At 42.3% G+C, this 21,303-nt stretch overlaps 1 protein-coding gene across 1 annotated transcript in view; it reads left to right on the plus strand.

Annotated features, from left to right (window-relative positions):
• Nucleotides 1-10,196, plus strand: part of Acss1 (acyl-CoA synthetase short-chain family member 1) — a 57,981-nt gene extending 47,785 nt beyond the window's left edge. The window contains exons 14-15 of the mRNA XM_013027039.1: nt 6,362-6,480; nt 8,573-10,196. Of these exons, the coding sequence (XP_012882493.1) occupies nt 6,362-6,480; nt 8,573-8,752 (299 nt within the window). The 3' untranslated portion in view covers nt 8,753-10,196. The remainder of the gene's footprint in view (nt 1-6,361; nt 6,481-8,572) is intronic.
• The last annotated feature ends 11,107 nt before the right edge of the window (nt 10,197-21,303 follow it).

The raw sequence follows: 21,303 nt of genomic DNA on the forward strand, positions 1-21,303 counted from the left end.
TTCAGTTATATTCCATTGGTCCTGAGGTCTGTTCTTGTGCCAGTACCAAGCTGTTTTGATTACTATGGCTTTGTAGTAGAGTTTGAAATTTGGTGTTGATATTCCTCCAGCATTATTCTTTCTGTTAAGGATTGTTTTGCTATTCAAGGCCTTTTATTGTTCCATATGAACCAGTATGGAGTCAAAGACTCCACATAGAGCTCCCCTATGATCCAGCAATCCCATTTTGGGCATTTATCCAAATGATCACAAACAAGAATATACTAAAGCTAGCAGCACAACTGTGTTTATTGCAGCATTATTTACCATAGCTAAGATTTGGAACCAACCCAGATGCCCCTCAGTAGATGAATAGATCAAGAAAATGTTATATATATATATATATATATATATATATATATATAATACACACACACACATACACACACAATGAAATTCTATGCCTCCATCAGAAAGAATGACATTGCCTCATTTGTTAGGAAATGGAAAGACTTGAAAGAAAATTATATTAAGTGAAGTAAGCCAGGCCCAAAGAAACATAGGTCCCATGGTTTCCCTTATTTGCAATAACTAGTATATGTCAAAGTCAAAAGCTATGTACATATGACCATGTAAAATGATGCTAAGTGAAAAGAATCCCAAGATAAGGACACAAGTGTTTTTTTTCTTCCTTGCTATTGTTTCTAATGTATTTATAATGTGAGTTTTTTGTTTGTTTGTATGTTCCTTCCCCACGGTATAACCCCTGTTTTCACTGTATTTGATTCTCATGCCCTGCATCTTGTATATACACTTTTCTAATTTGGGGAGGGGAAGGGGAAAAACAAAATGCTTAAATAGGGATGCAGTTTGACCCATCGTAACAATGGATGCACATGCCACTATGTTGAAAAACGAACTTTACAATTTAGGTGGGGGGAGGGTTGGGGGTGAGTGTAGTTGTGGAGGTACGAGGGGAGGGATGGGATGGTAGGGGAAAAACAAAGGAGGAGGCAACAATGCTTGATAAGAAATGTACTCATTACCTTGCTCATGTAACTGTAACCCCTCTGTACAGTATTTTTACAATAAAAATGTATAAAAAAGAATAAAATAAATCAAATTACAAAACAGCAACAACAACAAAACCCAGCCCTGTTCACCTGCTTAGTCACGGCATTGTGCCAGCTCTGTAACTGCCATGTTTGAATGTTGGGGTATGCTTTGGAGAATGCTATTTGCTGAACTGGGACTCCAGAGAAATCTGACTCGTGAGTCCCACTGCACAGTAACATGCTGGGCAGAAGGGGTACAAGTGATCAAAATAGTCTTCTTTACTGAGGACGCACTTCATCCCAAAGCCAGCCAATTCCCAGGTGTCTGTGTCTGGGAAGGTCAGGAACACCCAAGTATCATAATGCCAGGTTCACAGTGGTCATGCTAGCCTGGCCTGGTGTGGCCTAGACATACCCTGACCCTGTGTGAGGACACTGATGCTCAGACTGACCTGTGTTGCCTTGTCCTGTGGCTTGGATTGAGTGATCTTCTTTCTTTTAGGGAAACTCAGTGTCACAACTTGTCCCAAATATCACCCCTTCTCTTGCCATACTCATGTGACACCATTTCACTATTTGTATACTTCATTTTATTATTATTAATTATCTTGATTCTGGGGATTAGACTCAAGGCATTGTGCATGTGAAACATGTATTCTACCACTGAGCTACATCCTCTCTAACCCCTCAAATAATCCCTTTAAGTTGAAGCGCTATGAAATTTAAAATTCATGTTATTATTTTAAACAGTATTTTCAGTTTCTGTCAAATAGATGCCACCAAAAGGCTGCTATGGCTTGTGCCTGGGAGACTGGGATGTGACAGCTTTGAGGAGCAGAGCCAGCAGAGCTGTTGTCTGGATATAATTAGTATGGGAAGGAGCGGAGATATGAACAGTTATTCCCAGATGACTCAGGGTAACCTTGAATCCAATTGGAAGCCACCTCACATGGCAGGAGTTTGGACTCCACTTTTGTGGAAACCTATACAATTTATATGTCCACAGTCATCAGACCATGGTCCTCAGCAGGCTGTGTTCCCAGTGTGGAAGTTCCATGGCTGAGTCAGTGTTCCAGCTCTTAGCCTAGATCCTTGATAGAGCAAAGAATTGCTTAAAGGGGGCCTGTGATACCAGGTATCTTTCATCTTGTCCTAGAAGCTTAGAAGGCCTTGAATAACCCCTTACAAAATAAGAGCAAGATCAAATAAGGCCCATTGCATAGTGAACTTTAAGAGAGGGAATCAGTACCTTTCACAGGGCAATGTGGGTCCAGAAGCTAAGTACTGGGGCTGTACTGTGCAGGGAACAATGCTGTCTAGGTTGTTCTACCTGTACATGAGCTTCTCCAGGTTATCCTTTCTGGCTTCTAGTGTCCTGACTCATCAGATGCTTCTTGACTCATCATCAGCTCTCAACAGCTTTCTTTATCTCCTTCAAGGCCTGCCAGGCTGCTGGGAGAGAATTTACATATCACAGATAGGATGCCAGGCATATTCCTGGTTTCTAACGAATTTGGGCATTTGTTTATTAGGCATCTAAACACTGGAAAATAAGTCATCGGAACATGGTCATGTTTATGTGCCCTATGTTTTGTACTTGATCTGAGTGAAAGGAGTCCCTATATCTAATTTTTTTGGAGGGGGTGGGAAGGATTTAATTGACCCATAGTTTTAGAAATTTTAGTCAGTAACCCTTGGATCTGTTAATTCTGGGCCTATATTGAGGCTGAAAACCATGGTGGCAGAGCATGCAGAAAAGGAGGATGTTGATCTCATAAACAGGAAGCAGAGAAAAAACACAGGAAGGGGCCAGGCAAGACAAGCCTTCAAGGTCATATCCCTCTACCCCACTGTGACCACCTTCCTCTAAGTAGGTCCACTTCCCAGTTTCCAGAAGTTCTTCAAGTTCCATGATACCTGGGAGCCAAATATACAACACAGGAGCCTGTGGGAGACATTTCATACTCAATCCATAACATTCCATCCCGGTCTCCAGAGGTTCATGGCCATCTCATAATAAAAAATGCGTTTCATCCACCTCTAAGTGTTTCAAAATTTTATCCATTCCAGCACTGTTAAAAAAACTCAACAAGTTAAAATTCTTCCTTGAAACGCATGGCAAACTCTTAGCTGTGAGCAACCTGTAAAATCAGGAAGTTGAACACTTCTAAAATATAAAGGCACAGGGTAAATCCATTCCAAAAGGGAGGAATGAAGCACAGAAAGGAGAGATGAGACTAAAGCAAGAACAAATCCAACAAGGCAGATATTCAATCCTGAAGCTTCCAGCCATGTTCAATATCTGGTACATGTGGTGTCATGATGTGAATACTAATGTGTTTGAGCAACCTCTGCCTATATGGCCTGCCAGATGCAGATCACATGGTCTTTTTCCTGGGCCTGGTTGTATTCAATATATGATATTCTTTGGCAGGTATTTCACATTCCTGGCATCTCCAATCTCTTCTGGTCTCCACTGTAGCTTAGGCATCACCCAGAAAGCTTCATGTGTTGCCCTCTTGGGGGATGCTTGAAGAGATCCACATGTTGTCTGTCCTCCCAAGACCTTCCTTTGAAATCTGGGAGAAAGCCTACATGACTCTTGGACTCTTGCTTCTTGCATGCCTGCAAAACAAGCATTGATTTGTCAAGCTGCCAAATCAAACAGTAGCTGAGTTCTCTTGAATCATATTCACGATTGGCCTCTGAAGACTTGGGTGGCTGATCATCGTGAAATAAATCCTGGAGAAACCATGTCCGAGGATCAGTGGGCACAGTGTGTTCCAGTGGTGCTTTCTTCTTTAAGAGCCTTTCAAACGGCTTTTATTCTTTCATACTCTGGAGTCTGCAGTGGATGTGATCTGGCTAATTTCTGAGATTTTCCCCTCAAGGCATCATTTCTATTTTCCCCATTCAAGTCCTCAGCTTCTTTTTAATGATGTCCACCTCTTCAGAAACCATGATTTTCTTAGGTCCAATTTTACAGAATTTTAAAAAACTAAACTGCAAGTTTTATGGATCTTTATTCTCTGCCTTTCTCCTCTTTGGTTCTTAAAGTTGGTTCAAAGCAGCCAGCAGTATTCTTCAGCCTAGATACTGAACTACCTTAAAATTTCCTCTACCAGATTAATTAGTCCATGGGATTTTAACTTAGCTGTCCTCAGAGTTTCAGAACAAGAACAAAAATGTAGCCAAGTTCTTTGCTAAAACGTAAGAGAAATGGCATCTAGCCCAATTCCCAAAAGAATCCTTATTCCCCTCTGAGATCTTGTGAACAGTCTTTATTGTCTGGCTTTATTGGCATTTTGGTCTTTTGCACCACTACCAGAATTTTCATTAAACTCTGGCTACAGAATTCCTAAGCTTCTCTAACCCATATCACTAAATGTTTTCAAATTCCTCCTGCAAAGCCAGTTCTAAAGACTTAGGAACCACAGCTTTAGTCATAGCAATGCTCCCTCTTCTGTGGTGCCAATAGTGTGTATTAGATGCTTTTCTTATTACTATCACAAAATGCCTTTTGGAAACAACACACAGAAGAAAGGATTTTATTTGTTTATTTATTTACGTATTGGCTCTTGGTTTCAGGGATCTTAGTCCACAGTCCTTAGCTCAGTTGATTCTGAGCCTGTAGAGCATCATAGTGGCAAGATCATGGGAAGGAGGAAGCTGCTTATCTCATGGTGGACAGGAAGCAAAGGAAAAAAAAGGTCTGAAAAACTGGACCCCACAAGGATCCATCCAAACAGGCTTTCAGTTCCCCCCATTTCTGACATCCTGGATCAGGTGCACCTTTGCCTGGCTCTTAATCTGTTCTTCTATGTGTTTTCCTTTATCTGTCTCAGAAGTCAGTAGTTGCAACCTACTTCCAATGCTACCTCAACTACCAAGATACAAAAGTTGTTCCCCCCCCCCCACCAAAGATGTGACAAACTGGTGGTGTAGATGGAGGGATGGACCTCACAAAGACCAGGTGCCATAATTACATTCACAGAGTCAGAAAGCACTGCATAGAGTATAATGTAGCTGAACTGGGTTTTGAGGGGGAGAATACTAGCTTTCCAGATGGAGATGGGGGTGCCTTTCCAGCAAAAGTGGCAAGTCACTAAGATCATAGCTTGTTTAAGAGATATTCAGTCATTTTGTGTGTGTGTGGTGGGGGGAGGATCCTGGAGCTTGAACTCTGGGCCTGAGCATTGTCTCTGAGCTATTTTTGCTCAAGGCTAGCACTCTGCCATTTGAGCCACAACTCCACTTCTGGCCTTTTGATAGTAAATTGGAGATAAGATTCTCATGACTTTCCTGCCTGGGCTTGCTTTGAACAGATATCTTCAAATCTCTTGAGTAGCTAGGATTATAGGTATAAGCCACTGGCACCGAACTTATAGATACATTTATCTATAAGTTGATCACTTATTATATTCCAGGCATAGTTTTAGATGGTAGAGTCACAGAGGTGGATGTGAAAGACAAAAATACTTGCCCTAGTAAAGCCACCAAGTTGGGAGAGGGGAGATAAACACTGAATAGTAACATAGTCAATAAGGAAATTGCAGTGTGTCAGGTGAGATGCTCCAGGGGAGATGAAACTAGATGAGAGAAGTTGGTTCATGTCTAACCAGGCACATGAACAAGGAGAGTTGTATCTAGTGAATGAAGGTCAGTGAGAAGGCACGAGCTGCTAGATAATGGTGCAAGGTCAAGTGACTGCTTATAGGTCAAATGGTAAGATTAGACCTGTGCATGCCAGTGGAGCCGCTGCATGCTGTTCTGAAATTAGCCAGGATTTGACACATGTAATCTAGTTACAATATGGGTTGTCCAGGGCTGCCGCCCTGCATTGATGGAGCCATTTCCTGTCTACTCCTGTCTACAGTTGGCTGGAGATGTGGCTTATGTAGTGGAGAACTGCACATTTCACTTTAACTTGAACAGTCATTATGGCCAGTGTCCACCATGTGTTTTGGCCATGTAGCTATGAGGCTAGTGCCCACCTGTTGTGTCTGTACATAATCCTGTCAGCTCTGGTCACAGGTTCTTTTATAGCTGAAGAAACAGAGTGTAAGTTACATGTCCCAGGTCACATAGAGCTGTCAGCGCTGGAGCTCTGGTGCCCAGCTCTCAGCTTTAGGACACCCACCCTGGGATTCTTGCAGAGCTGTGGCATGCAGTAGACATGCATCTTTAGCGCTGCTAATGAGAGCAGCTGCCACCCTGTCACCCATATAAGATTTAAAACTGTTTTGGATTTGTGGCAGGTTGTGGACAACACTACTGTGGGAGGTGACTTGTGAACCCATACTCCTAAATCTTTCCTTTCCTTCCAGCTGCATTTGCCTTCATTGTATTGAAAGATGATGCAGGTGATGTAGATGTAGTGGTAAATGAACTCAAGTCGGCAGTGGCCACCAAGATTGCCAAATATGCTGTTCCTGACCAGATTCTGGTGAGTGGATCCTCCTCATCCAAGTTGGTATAGCGCTTCCCTTTTATATTTTTGTACCAGTACTGGAGTTTGAATTTAAGCTCCCAGGCTCTGACTCAGCTTTGTTGCTCAAGGCTGGTACTGTACTGCTTGAGGCTCAGCTCTTCTTCTGGCTTTTTGCTGGTTAATTGGAGATAAGAGCCTCTCCAATGTGGCTGACTGAGCTGGTTTTGAACTATGATCCTCAGATCTCAGCCTCTTGAATAGCTAGGATTACATGCATGAACCCTAGCATCCAGTAACACTGCCCCTTTTTAAGTCTACTTCTGTGCTTTCAACAATTATTGAGCAATGATGATGTTTTACAAGCATGTTATTCCTTTCTGATAAGCATCAAACCTGACATTAGTTGTTTGTTTTTTCTTGGATAGGTGGGTGAGGATGTGAGATAAGGGGCAATAGCACCCAAAATTTGCTGCACTCACCTGTTCTGGGCAAGATTACATGCTCTTGTTCTTTGTTGTATGGAGCCTGACTACAATCATAGGACTGGGTGTGAAGAGAATTCAGAATTTAAATTCTAATTTTCTTTTTGTGTTAGTCAACTTCCTGTTCCCATAACAAAGCACCTAAGATAATCAGATTAAAAAGAGGAAAGGTTAGCTGGGTACTAGGGGCTCATGCCTGTAATTTTAACTATTCAAGAAGGCTAAGATCTGAGGATTGAGGTTCTAAGCCTGCTTGGGTAGAAAAGCCAGTGAGACTTTCATCTCAAATTAAGAAACAAAAAGTCAGAAGTGGAGTTGTGGCTCAAGTGGTAGAGCACTAGCCTTGAACAGAAAAGTTCGGGGACAGCATTCAGGCCCTGAGTGTGTACGTACGTGTACGTACACACATGCACATGTTCACACACACAAAATAAAAAAGCAAAGGTTAATTTTGGCTCACATTTTCAAAAGTTTCAGTCTGTGATTGGTTGATTGTTCTTTTGGGGCTCTGGTGGCACAATACATCATGGTAAGGAGTGTAAAGCTGCTATCATGGGGGCTGGGAACCCAATATCCTCTTTAAGAGCACACCTCTAATGACCTAACTTTCTTCCAGTAGGCCTCGCCTCACCTACTAAAGGTTTCACTACCTCCCAGTAGTGTCAAGGCTTCAACATGGGTGTTTTAGGGGACATCTGAGACCAAAATTGTACCAGTACTGAACCAGAGCCATGTACCTAGTGCTAGGCAAATGCTCTACAACTAAGCCCAACCCCAGCCAATGTGAAAAATTTACATAGACATGTAGGAAGCACCCAAGTTCTCCAGTCTTATGTGGTTTCTGAACACATTTCTGGTTGCCGGTCAAGGAGAATCACCCATATGAGGAAGTCATTTTCTTGGGGGAGAGTTGAGCCTCCTCTTCAGTCCCTTTGGGTGTTTCTTCACTGACATTTCCCTGACAGAGAATCCTAGGTATTAAATGCTTGGTATTATTAAACTATTATTTAAACTACTGCCCTAGTTTGCAAGTTGGAGTGAACTGTTTCCAGAGACAGAGTTACCATTAATGATCACATACAACTGAAGCCCAAGATTCAGTACCCAGCACCAGAAAACAATAGCAAAAACAACGAACAACTCAATCACAAGTCTTAATGTATTGTCATTTGCATTGATGGCTGTGGCAGGGTTTTGTTTGACTAGTTTTTAACTTCCTAAGACAAAAACAACTAAGTACTAGTTAGGGGGTGGAGATGATGTGCCAGATGAAGTGCTTGGCTCCACTGCTTCTTAGAAGCCCTCTTGTGGGTAGCTGACAGGACAAAAAGGTTAGACAATCATGGCACAGCAGTGTCTGCCCAGTAGGGCTTCAGCAAAGCCCTGCCCCACAGTGGATCTTTCCCCCCACCCCAATTTGGGTTGATTTTCCTCAGTTTACAGGCAGAAAAAGCCAGAAATCATGGACCCCCTTCTCTGGGATAGGCCCCATATGAGAGTTGGACACAGCTGAGTCCCCTGTGAGGGTCTCAACCCAAGTAGAGAGCCCTTATCTCAGTGTAGTCAGATGCCAGCCTGGGTGCTGGGTGCTGCCTCTGACCCTAATGCTATACCTTCCTTGCCAGGTGGTGAAACGTCTTCCAAAAACCCGGTCTGGAAAAGTCATGCGGCGGCTACTGAGGAAGATCATCACCAGCAAAGTCCAGGATCTGGGGGATACCACCACCCTGGAGGACCCCAGTGTTATCACAGAAATTCTGAGCACCTTCCAGAAGTTCAAAGACAAGCAGGCTGCTGCCAAGTGAGGAGGTGGAGACCGCCTTGGTGTTCTGACCAAGACTTAAGAGCCCAGGCCCCTTAACTGTCCTCTCAGAATGTAGCCCCAAAGGTGGCATATGCCTGTCCCATTACATCCGTACCAATGTGAAGTTGGGCTGAAGCCCTTCCTTCCTTCTGGGTACCCTAGAAGTGTAACCTGTAGGGAGGTAGTTAGACAGGGTAGGGTTGTTCTTCTTTGTACTGGATTTAATTTCCAGGAATGAAGTCATTGTCCTCAGAAGCCCTGTGTCATCTTGAGGACAGTACCAGGAGACCCAAAGCTGGTAGAGCTCACACAATTTAGGACTAGAAGCCATTCAGGTTTTCTCAAGGTCTTTCTAGATACAAATGGCAGATATTTTATTTTTTATACTTTTCTATTTGGAGAGAAGAATGTACATGTACTTAAGTATAATGTGATGGATTTACCTACCTACACTCTCCATAAAACTCAGAGCTGGGGCAATCTCTTTCTGCCTCCACTGGCTGGGAAGTGTGTTGATCAGGGGGTACACTTTTCATTATTGTTCAATATATTTAGAAATGTGAATCCAAAATGCTTGTGCTTCCAGGTGAACATAGCTGCCCTAAGAACTTGCCAACCTGCCATGTGCTTCACTTCCTGTCTCCATTCCCCCTGCACTTGGCCTGTGTTGTAGTGGAAGTACCACTAACTGCTAAGCCACAGGTGATATGGCCATCTTTAGTTCTAAAGCTACTCCAGTTGCATTTCTCCAAGCTGTGATCTGGAAAGACATTCTTTTCCCTGAGATGCCTCTTGGTAGGAAGTTAATGTATTCCAATATGTGGGATTACCTTTGGAAGTTAGGAAAAACTCAGGTGACTTTTCAGAGCTCATTTGACCTTAACTGGGTTCATGGAGACTCTGCCTGCCTGTTCTTTTGTGATTGAACCACTGTGCTCTAATGATGAGACTTGGAGCTCCCTCCCACCCAAGTCTCTTGCCCTCTTCCTCAGTGTGCCTTAAGTCATCTGAACATTAGTAAGATGACATGAATCATGAGGTCACTAAGTGCTTATTTCATAGCTAAGCGCAGCAAAGCACGTGAAGGCTGAGGAGGTGGTGACAGGTGAAAGTTTCCCAGTGAGCAGGGCCTTCAGGTACCCCCCAGTGCCTTGTAGCTTTGTAGGTGTTTGCCTGGGGTGTCCAGGGTACTGCACTCCTGTTGGTCTCAGCTGTTCTGACTTCTTGGGGGAATAAGGTGAGTATGCTGTGGCCCCAGGAGGTGGTGGTGGTGTAACAGACAAATATACTGACTAATTTTCTACCATTCACAATAGAGACACAAGCACTGGATTTGGGGGCTGCAGTGATGATGTCATTTATGAAATAGCTTAGATTTCCACATTGCTGATATAAACCTTCAGAATGATCTATAGGGGTGTTTAAATAAAGCTTTATTTTATTCACTTGGTTTATGAAAATGTTTTGGTTGATGCTATTCTTCTTCTTCTTATCCCTCCCCCGCCCCCCCTTGCTGGCTATGGAATTTGGGGCCTCAGGCATGCTAGGTACAAGTTCTATTACTAAACCACACCCTGGCTGTTCTTTTCTGCTGACTGTAATCCTAAAGGACAACACTGAAAGAGGCCTTTCACTTCAGAGATAACACAAGAAACCCTGTGCTCTACCAGGGAGGAATTAAACATTAACTGCTCACTAATTTGTCCTTTGACACATTTACCAATCTCTGGATTCCTGCACTGTCCAATTCGGTCACATATGGCTATTTAGCAAGAAATTAAATGAAATAATAAAAATTAAATCCTTCATTTATTGCTCCAAATATTCAGGAGCCACATGTAGCCAGGGGCTACATGATCAAGCGACATGGTCTGTCATACCAGGGGATTGTGGGCAGAGCTGGTACAGATCCTGGGCAGAGTAGTTGGAAGCAAGGACGCAAACAGCAGCAAGGGTGGCCTGCAGCGGGCGCATGCTGCAAAGGTAAGCAGCATAGCATACACCAAGGATGGTCCTGCTCTAGATGTGGATGCGTGAGTCTTTCTGCCTCCTCCACTGAACACAGCCACAGGAGGTGGCATCGCAGAGTTCCAGCCACATATGTGGCTCCTTTGTAGGGGAGCTTTGGTGGGATGATAGCCTGTCGCTGTGTATGTTCTTTCTTATTGTTGAGCTTTGGGAAGCTCTAGAATTGGTTATTTTAGATGGAAAGATGCCTAAATCTAGTCAAGATGTCTTCCCAAAGATAATGATTCCCTCATTCTCTTTTTTCCCCTCCCTCCCTCCCTTCCTTCTTTCCTTGTTATGGGAAGCTTGCTCTTGAGTTTTAGTGACCTCGAATATGAATTTCCTCTCATTTTGCATAGGAATTTTCTGCACAACAGGATTAAATATATATGAGTCCATGAACTTTTTGTTGTTGTTGTTGGTGGTCATGGAACTTGAACTTGGGGCCTGGGTGCTGTCCCTGAGCTTTTTCACTCAAGGCTAGGTCTCTATTACTTTGAGCCACAGCACCACTTCCAGTTTTCTGGTGGTTAATTGAAGATAAGCATGTCATGGACTTTCCTGCCTAGGCTGGCTTTCAAACTTTGATCTTCAGATCCCTGCCTGAGTAGCTAGTATTATAGGTGTGACTGGTGCCCAGCTTTTTTCCTTTTGATGATGAAGACTGAACCAAATCCTCATATATATTAAGCACCTGTTGTACCACTGAGCTACACCTCAGCCCCTACCAGTTGTTTTTTAAATATGGTATCAAATATGCAGAAACAATTTCTGCAATGTAACAAATACTCATCCTTCATCTTATCAAAATACATACACTGAAACCCTAGCTCTCAATATGAGGGCATCAGGAGGCGGATGGGGCCTTTGGAGGTGATGAGGGCATGAGGGTGGAACCTTCATGAATGGGATTAGGGAGTGTTCTTATAAAAAGTCAGAGGGCCTGCTTCCTCCACTCTGCACCTTGTCCTGGGAGTGCACAACAGAAATATGGACATCTGCAAACCCAGAGTTAATTCCTTACCTGACACCTAATCCGATAATGCCCTGGCTTTAGTTTTAGTTTCCTTAACTCAGAGAAACAATGGTTGCTGTGGAAGCCACCCAGTATATGACATTTTATTACAGCAGGGCAAACTAAGGCAACTTTTGCACTTCATATAGTAAGGAGGTAGTGGGGATGGAACCTCTGGATTAAACACTGCTAACAGAACTCTAGGGGCAGTGTGGTTCCCTCTAAAAGTGAAGGCACCGTGAAAAACAATCAGGTTATCTACTTGCCCACATTGATATTTATATTCTGTGGGACCTGCAACAACATTCCTTTGGTTACTATAGAAATAATTAACAAACAGAGTGGCTCTGGGGTTTCTGGGCAAAGCTCCATCTTTCTTGTTTCCAGGATTCCTTGTCTGTATTTATTTGGTGTTGATGCAATACCTTTCTTCCTTTCCACAAAGAAATTACTGCAGTCCAAATGACTGGCCATTCAGTTCCCTCTCTCCATTCTCTGGGTTAGCAGAGGTACACAGGCTTTTCTGAAGTGTATTCTGGATTTTTCTACCAACTTTCTTTATCTCATTGGTTACTTAGGAAGATATAAAATTCCAAATGCATAATTATTTTCCAGATTTTTTGGAGACAAGGTCTTGATTAAATATATAAAAATATATATTATATATAGAGATAGATATAGATATAATCAGGCTGCTTTGAACTTGAGACTTTTTTAACCTTTTTTATTTAAAGATGATGGAGAGAGGAGTTACAGTTACAGAAGTCACGCAATAACTACATTTCTCTTTGAACCATGTTACTCCTTCCCTCATTCTCCTCCAGTTTTTCCATCCTGTCCCCACCAACAAGTTGTATGGTTCATTTTCCAGTGTCTAGTGAGTACCACTGCTGCATTTGTTCACCCTTTCTGTGCTTTCCATTACACTCCCAAAGACAAATAAGCTAGCAAAGTAGACAAAAGGAAAAGACAACAAAAAGAGCAGCAACAACAAAAATATCATGTTTCCATTAAAAAATACTATATGAGCATATGCATATAGCTATTGGGCCTGTGTGCTCTGTTCCTGTGAATATCCTCATATGGTCTCACTGTGTGAATGTCTAGAGACATGTATAATTTATCTTGTCCCAGGTGTGTGTGTGTGTGTGTGTGTGTGTGTTTTAAATTTTTTTTATCAGTTGTGGGGACTGAACTCTGGGCCTGGGCGCTGTCCCTCACCTCTTCAGCTCAAGGCTAGCACTCTACCACTTGAGCCACAGCGCCATTTCTGGCTTTTTTTCTGCTTATATGGAGCTGAGGAATCGAACCCAGGGCCTCATGCATGTGAGGCAAGCACTCTATCACTGAGCCACCTTCCCAGCCCCATGTGTGTGTATTTTAACCATCCAGTGTGTTAACTTGTAGATTTATAGGCACATTCTAGTTACCACAAATGAGGGAAACCATGCAACCTATGTTTCTTTGAGTCTGGCTTACTTCACTTAATATTTTTTCCCCCGTCTATTTCCTTATAAATAGTATAATATCATTCTTTCTGATGGAAGAGTAGAATTCCATTATGTATATATACCACATTTTCTTGATTCATTCATCTACTGAGGAGCATCTGGGTTGATTCCCTATCTTGGCTATGGTAAACAATGCTGTAATAAACATAGTGTGCTGCTAGCTTTAGTGTGGATTTGTTTGTGTTCTATTGGAAAAATGCCTAGGGAACTTGAAACTTTTGTCTCAGCTTTCCAAGAGGCTGGGACTCTAGGAACACACCATGCTTTATAATGATGCTATTTGGGATGGAAAAGAAGTACATTCTACAGTCACTACATAGAACATTCTACACACATCTACTAGCTGATGTTTGTTGATCATGCTGTTCAAGTCTGTGTCTTTTCTTACTTCTACCAGCGGTTTCTGAATGAAACGTTAAAATCTCCCATGCTGGATGGGTAAGGATTTGTCTGTCTCCTTCCAGTAATCTAATGTTTTTTCATAGAAACGATTTGTATTTATTGTATGTTTATCTAACATAACTATTTACATATTTGTCTGATAGAGTTGTTGTATGTTATATGTCATTTAAAATTATTATTAAACTATCTGGGAGAACTATCTCCCTGTTGCTAGGCTACATCCCAGAATTTTGGAGATGGGACAGGCTTTCCAGATGACTAATAGACAACGAAAGTTGGTCACCAGTCTCAAAGTTCAGCGGCAGTTCAGTTACCAGCTGAATTTTTGCTGCCTGGCACATGAATTTTCTTTTCCCTTCCCATAGGGAAGGCCAAGGCCACACAGCCTTTGTTGCACATTCTAACCACAGTGCTGACCCTGGACTCTGGAGGAAACAAACTGGAAAAGCCTAAGTGGAGCGTAACAAAGGGAAGAAGGCAGTCCTTGTCCGCTTAGTGTTATCCTTTCTGGCTGTGAATGTTAGAGAGCTGGACAGGAAACTGTGACATTGAAAAAAATGCAGCTACTTTAAAATCAGTCAATGGGTTCAGCAGGCCTTCCGTTCTACAAGTTTATAAACACTTTTGCCCCACACTTGCTTCCTTATGAGGACTTAAAAACCCAGCAGCACCTCCAGGCATTGTGACGCTGTTCAGAGTTTGCTTTTTGTGCTTGTAGCTCATACTGATAAGCACTGCAAACATCACCAGCCAATAACCCTGTTGCAAATTACCTTGTTGCTTCCTCACTCACAATCCTTCCTCATACTCAGGCTACAGCAACTTGTTAACAACTTACCCCAGAGGGAGGAAAGGGAAAACAGCTGGATGTTAGCTACCCTACCACATTATTAATAAACTTGTAAGGACGAAAGGAGTTTAGAGAACTTGGAATAATCAACATTGGCAGCTCCTCTTGCAATGGACTAGAATTTTCTTGGTAAGCATCACCAGTTCGGTAACCTTGGGTTTTCTTTCTCTGTCCCTGTAGATTATGTTCTGTAATATAGTTTTCTGAGTAAACTCATGTTGGGTAATTTCTTTCCTAAAGAAAGATAATCAGACTCCACATAGAGCTCCCCTATGACCCAGCAATCCCACTTTTGGGCATTTACCCAAATGTTTACAAACAAGACCACACTAAAGCTACCAGCACGACTATGTTTATTGCAGTATTGCTTACCATAGCTAAGATATGGAACCAACCCAGATGCCCCTCAGTAGATGAATGGATCAAGAAAATGTGGTATATATACACAATGGATTTCTATGCCTCCATCAGAAAGAATGACATTGCCCCATATTTTAGGAAATGGAAAGACTTGGAAAAAATTATATTAAGTGAAGTAAGCCAGGCCCAAAGAAACATAGGTCCCATGGTTTCCCTTATCTGCAATAACTAGTATATGTCTGAGTCAAGCAGAAAAAGTCAGATAAGTTGGTGTTAGGGGAATGTTAGGGGAATGAACCCCAAGATAAGTATTCAAATGTTTTTTTTTCTTTCATGCAATTGTTTCTAACACATTTATGAGATGATTTCTATGTTGCTTTGTATGTCCCTCCCCCATGGTATAACCCCTGCTTTCACTGTATCTGATGTTGGTATAATTTGTGGAGGGGAAGGGCAAAAACAAATTGTTTAGGGATACAGGTGGACCCATTGCAACAATGAGATGTACAAGTCGTTATGTTGAAAAATGAACTTTACAACTTTGGTGTGTGTGTGTGTGAGTATCAGGTAGGGGGAGTATGAGAAGGGATGGGAAGGGGAAACAAAGAGGAGGCAACAATGCTTGAGCAGAAATGTACTTATTATCTTGCCCATGTAATTGTAACTCCTCTGTATGGTATTCTCACAATTAAAAAAAATGTCAAAAAAAAAAAAGAAAAAAAGAAAAAAAAGAAACTATGTTGGCCTTCCTACCACTTGAACATGTTGTGGGAAATAGATGCATCTCTGGACTTCTTTGGTTCCTTCCAGAATCTATTTTTTCCAGATTGTTTTTCCATTGATACAGAAAAGTTCCAAATTGTGTTTACTATTATTTATTGATAGTTTTAAGCATGGGAAAATGGATCAAAGGGATTTCAAACTTCATTTGTGTGAATAATGTTCATTCATTATCTAAATTCTAAAAACCTAAATTACTATAGGCACTGTTTCTTTAGTAAAAAGAAGAGCATGCGGGTCAGAGATAGTCTTCATGTAGGAGTCTTGGAGGATCTGACTATATAGTGGACTGACTTTGAGTAGTAGGTTGCCATGATGGGTCTTTTCAACACTTCTTGTTTGGCAGTAGAAGTCTGGTGAAACAAACACATTTGTCTCTGACTGACTCAGGAAGTCCAAGGCTGATATTGAGTGTGTAAGATAATAATTGTCCTCCTACCATTTCCTTCTAAGTAATTTTACTTATATTTGGGATTTTGGAACGAGTAGCAGCTTACATGTAACAGTCTCCTGTGGAGCGATTTAAGAGGGAAACTTCAGTATCTGTGTTACAATATAGTGGTGTCATAACAGTTCTTTATATTTTCTTTATATTTCTTTATATTTTACAATATAAGATAAATAACAATGGTTTTCTTAGCAAATCTAGCTAAATTATGTATCACTAGCATTATGATAATAGTGTGTCAAAGTTTACAGATCACTTTATTTTCAAAAGAAAATCAAAATAATCAGAATATTGATATTTTTGAAATGTATATTATAAGGCATGTATATTTCCAGAAGCAATGTTACCTGCATTTCCAGTTTCCTATTTTTGTCATGTAGCTTATTAATTTTGCATTTTGTTCAAATTATAGCTTACTATATATTACTTGTGCTACAAGAAATGGAGTACAGGGCTGGGAAGGTGGCTCAGTGGTAGAGCGCTTGCCTGCATGCATGAGGCCCTGGGTTGATTCTTCAGCACCACATAAGCAGAAAAGAAAAAAGCTGGAATTGGCGCTGTGGCTCAAGTGGTAGAGTGCTAGCCTTGAGGTGAAGAGCTGAGGGACAGTGCCCAGGCCCAGAGTTCAAGCCCCACGACCCGACCTCCCCTCCACCCCCCCAAAGGACCTCCCCCCACCCCCCAAAAAGGAAAAAGAAATGCAGTACAAATTTTTTTTTTAAAAAGAAAGATAATCACCCAAACCCATACATCTCTTCATTAATGAGGATCAAGAAAACACAGAACTCTTCCAAGTATGAGAGAATTTTTTCTTTGGGGAAAAAAGGCAGGACAATACATACATCTCTTCATTAATGAGGATCAAGAAAACACAGAACTCTTCCAAGTATGAGAGAATTTTTTCTTTGGGGAAAAAAGGCAGGACAATAATAATCAAAACAGAAGTGATATGCTGCTTTCAAGAAATAGTTTTCAGAGCCAGGTGCTGGTGGCTCATGCCTGTAATCCTAGTTACTCAGGAGGCTGAGATCTGAGGATTGTGGTTCAAAGCCAGCCCCAGGCAGGAAAGTCTGACACTTTTTTTTGGGAGGGGGGTCTGGTCGTGGGGCCTGAACTCTGGGCCTGGGTGCTGTCCCTCAGCTCTTCACCTCAAGGCTAGCACTCTACCACTGAGCCACCTTCCCAGCCCTTGTGACACTCTTATCTCCAACTAACCACCAGAAAACTGGAAGTGGTGCAGTGGCTCAAGTGGTAGAGCGCTCGCCTTGAGCTAAGAGTGAAGGGGCAGTGCCCAAGCCCAGAGTTCAAGCCCCATGACCCAACAAAAAAAAAGAAAAAAGAAAAAAAAAGAAATAGTTTTCAGGTATATTAATAAGTGATCTCTGCCAGCCACAAAATGTCAACATTAAGAGAACAATGGGGTTGGTGAGTTTAGCTTTTAACCAGGTAACCAATATGAATAGCCTGTGCTAACAGTGACTGATGAAATTCTTTTCTAGTAAGCATGTTTTCCTTACAAGACTGAGTTGACTTTTTTTCTTAAAAATCTCCCCTGAATAGGAAATAAAAGCAATGTTCCCAGTTTCCTAGGTTTTAAACCCTCACATTTCCCACTATCTGCTTCTCAGTGGAGCAGACATGCAACCCTATCTGCAACACATTGTTTGCCATGATCCTGTCTGCAGCATGGGCCATGGACTACAGGATCGTGTCTTCTATCACAAAACGTCACCTCTGGTTTGACTACCTCCTTGTCAATGGACATCCCAGGAGTCTGGACAGAGGCTGTGGTTACTTGGTGTAGAATATCTGAAATGGGTAGCTATGGCCATATCGAGGAAGAAGGTGCAGGATGCCAGACAAGACACACTCAGGAGCAGCCTGAACTGCTATACAAATAACAGTTCTATGGGACTGCTAGGGATTATTTACCTCAGTTAAAAAGTACCTGGAGGGAGGTGGGTGCTGGCGACAGGTCAGCAGTCTATGGACTTTTTCTGTTCTCAGGCTGTTCACTCAAGATATGTGTTCCAAGCATACTACAGGCATAGAAAAGGCAGGTTCCGTCTCATTTGTCTATCAGAAAAGCAAAAATCTTCCTAGAGAACAACAGAATTCCTAGATCTGTTCTATTTTATGCCAAGAATCCTGCCTGTGGCCATCTTAGCTTCACAAGCTAGAAAAGTGACTTTCTCTTTTAGGGCGCCACAGTGGAATGGGGAGAGCCAAACAGCAGGATTTGTCAAGGAAGTGGGATGCAGACACAAGGCAACTCAAAGCACAGGAGTGTATATGGTGGAGAGTGACCTGGCGCCTGTTTTTCTAGGTCCTCTTTCAGTTCCATGTACTGAAAGGGCCCAAGTGTGTGCTGTCTGTGCCCAAGTTCTTTAGCAACAAAATCCCTTTATTCCATACTAATAAAGATCATTTCCAATAAATACTTCCTTCAACTTTCCAAGGTGATTTTTCTTCTTTTTTTTTTTTTTCAGAGAACATGCTTTATTGAGTAGATGCTGAGAGCACATTCTACCACATGTGGGGAAGGGTTTAGCATGTAAAAGGCCTTACCCCTTAAGAAAACCCTCAGTAAAGTTGCTTTTGGATACTCTGAACAGTGACACTGAAACTGGAGGGGAGCCTCCACTGAACATGCTTAACACCAGCTCCCCTCAACCCACAGTGAATATAAGTAGTGTACAGAGATGACAAGAGAAAGGCACAAATGACCAGAGTTGGGACTGTGGTGAGGGCGCCACATGAAGACAGCAGTACTGGGACCAAGTTGGGAAGGGCAACATGTTAAGACATCAAAAGCTGCCCCAAGATAACAGATTATAACCGGCTAGGGAGAAATTAGAGGGAACATCTTTTCCTTGAACACCACCAAAAATAGGAGACCAGAGACTAGGAGAATGGTGGTACATCCCACAAAGGAAACGGAGGAGGAGTTCTTGGAGGGGCAGAAGCATTTAGCCTAGAGGAAGGTGAGGCACTGTTGAAAAGATGAGCAAACGGTGGCAGGGTGGCCATTCTGCCTTGCTGAGTCATGGGCTGAGAGCACTTTCCACTTCTCCAGGACGCTCTGGACAAAAATCAGTGCAACTTATGAGGAAAAAGTAGGTATCTTATACCAGACTGGTACAGATTGGTGAAAAGGTTCTGTAGTATTATTAACCAATGAACATGTAGTATGAAAGAACTTGAAACTATTTTGGCACCTGCAAACATAAAAAGGGCCAGTGAATAAGACATTTACTGCTAGACATTTCCTGGTGAAGCAAGAATTACCAATCCCCTTCCACCAAGACATTGCCCACAGAACATAAATCAAAATGCAAAATCTCCACTTCTTATTCCTCTCCCCATCTCATTCAGATGGAGTAGGTGCTATTTTAAAGATTAATCCCTGGGAAACATCAGAATTACTTGGCTCTGATCAGCCCGATGGTGATCAAAAATGTCTTTCCATAAAAATAGCAGAAAGAAGTTTTAAGATAAAATCCAAAGTGAATGGACCCCTCAAACACACGTACTCACAAATGCTGCCTCTTCCCTACCATTCCACAAAATATGTGTGTAAGGAGTAACTAGAAGGGTCCCTGTGGTGGTAGCCGTGTCTGGAGATCTGGTAACCAGATGGGAAGAAGCTTGAGTACAAAGTTCAGAGGACAAGATACACCTCATGGGGCTAAAGGACATGAGGAGGGAACCAGTGACTGGACAAGTACAGTACCATAACAGAACTCCTTGGGTCAGTGCTATGAGGGATCTGCACTTGAGTCTAATACAGATCTCTCCAGGCAACCTCACTGAGGCCGAAACAATAGTTCCTCAGAACCAGCGTCTGCAGTGTACACAAAAGGCGGAGCCAGGACAGTCCTGAGGGGGATGGCCTTCCCAAAGGATACTGTACTTGCCAATCACAAGAACAACAGAAATGACAGACAGATCCCTAGGGTACGGATTCCTACTGCTGGGGTTTGCTGGCTCAGAATGATAGATCACTTTAAGTGCCTTTCGGAGGGGTCCATTTTAAGCAGCTTGGATCCATAGTTGGACCTTTTGGCCTCTGGCTATCCATTCATCAATCAGGTCCTGTCTCTTTAAAACCAGATGTTTTCCTTTCCAATATTTAAGCATCTGAAGGGCTTGCAGAGTGCTAACGATGTCCACAGGATTCACAGCTGTCAAGGTGATTTTTTTTCTAAGACATGGTCTGGCAATATTGTCCAGACTGGCTTGAACTCCCGGGTTTGTGACCACAGACCTTACTTAGACTCTGCAGTATCTGGGATTATTGGTGCATGCCACCATCACTGGCCCTCCATCTTAAGCTGGTTTTGTGGATGTTGTTGTCTGGTAAGTAAATATCTAAGATGCTTTGAGGTAAGCAGCTCTTTATGTTCTCTATCTTCACTTTCTGTTGTTCATTTGAATTGAAACTGAAGCTTCCCACCATGAAACAATTTACCTCTTCTAAATAGATTCCTCTTCCTGTTTTCCTTGGCTTGTGGGCAGGGAGGAGAATTCAGCATACTACTTGCATTTCTTTGACCCTTTCAGACAATTCTTCCTTGGTCATTCAGTAACCTGCAAGTCTATTTGTGGTCATACCTGGGTTGTTTATTAGTTCCAGGGCACCCTACTCTTCTCTTCTTGCTTGCCTCTTGTTCTTCCTATTCCCCAATCCACCTCCTAATCTTATCCAAGGCTTGATGCACAGATTACTTTCCCCAAGTCTCTGGTCACTCCTACCTGTTGGCACTTGCTCTTCCTCAAGAAAACACAGGACATGTTGTTGACAAGTTTTCCTGTGTCAGCCTTTATAATGGCTATAATGAATGCATCTTATCTCCACTCCCAGATTATAATGCTCACCTTAATCCTCCCCACCCTTTTTAAAAATAGTATTTGGCTTTCAGGAGATATTTGTGCAAAATATTTGAGGGCCAGGCATGATATCACATATCTGAACCCCAACTAAGAGGAAAGTAGAGACAGAAGAAGAGTGGTTCAAGACTAGTTCAGGGCAAAAAGTGAGACCCAAGAAGAAAAAATAACTACTGCAAAAAAAGGGCTGGGTGTGTGGGTTAAATGGTAGAACATTTGCCTAGCAAGTTTAAGGATCCTGAGTTAAAACATCACACACACACACACACACACACACACACACACACAC

The sequence above is a fragment of the Dipodomys ordii genome, unplaced genomic scaffold (genome assembly GCF_000151885.1).
Source record: "Dipodomys ordii isolate 6190 unplaced genomic scaffold, Dord_2.0 Scaffold99, whole genome shotgun sequence".
Taxonomy (NCBI): Eukaryota; Metazoa; Chordata; class Mammalia; order Rodentia; family Heteromyidae; genus Dipodomys; species Dipodomys ordii.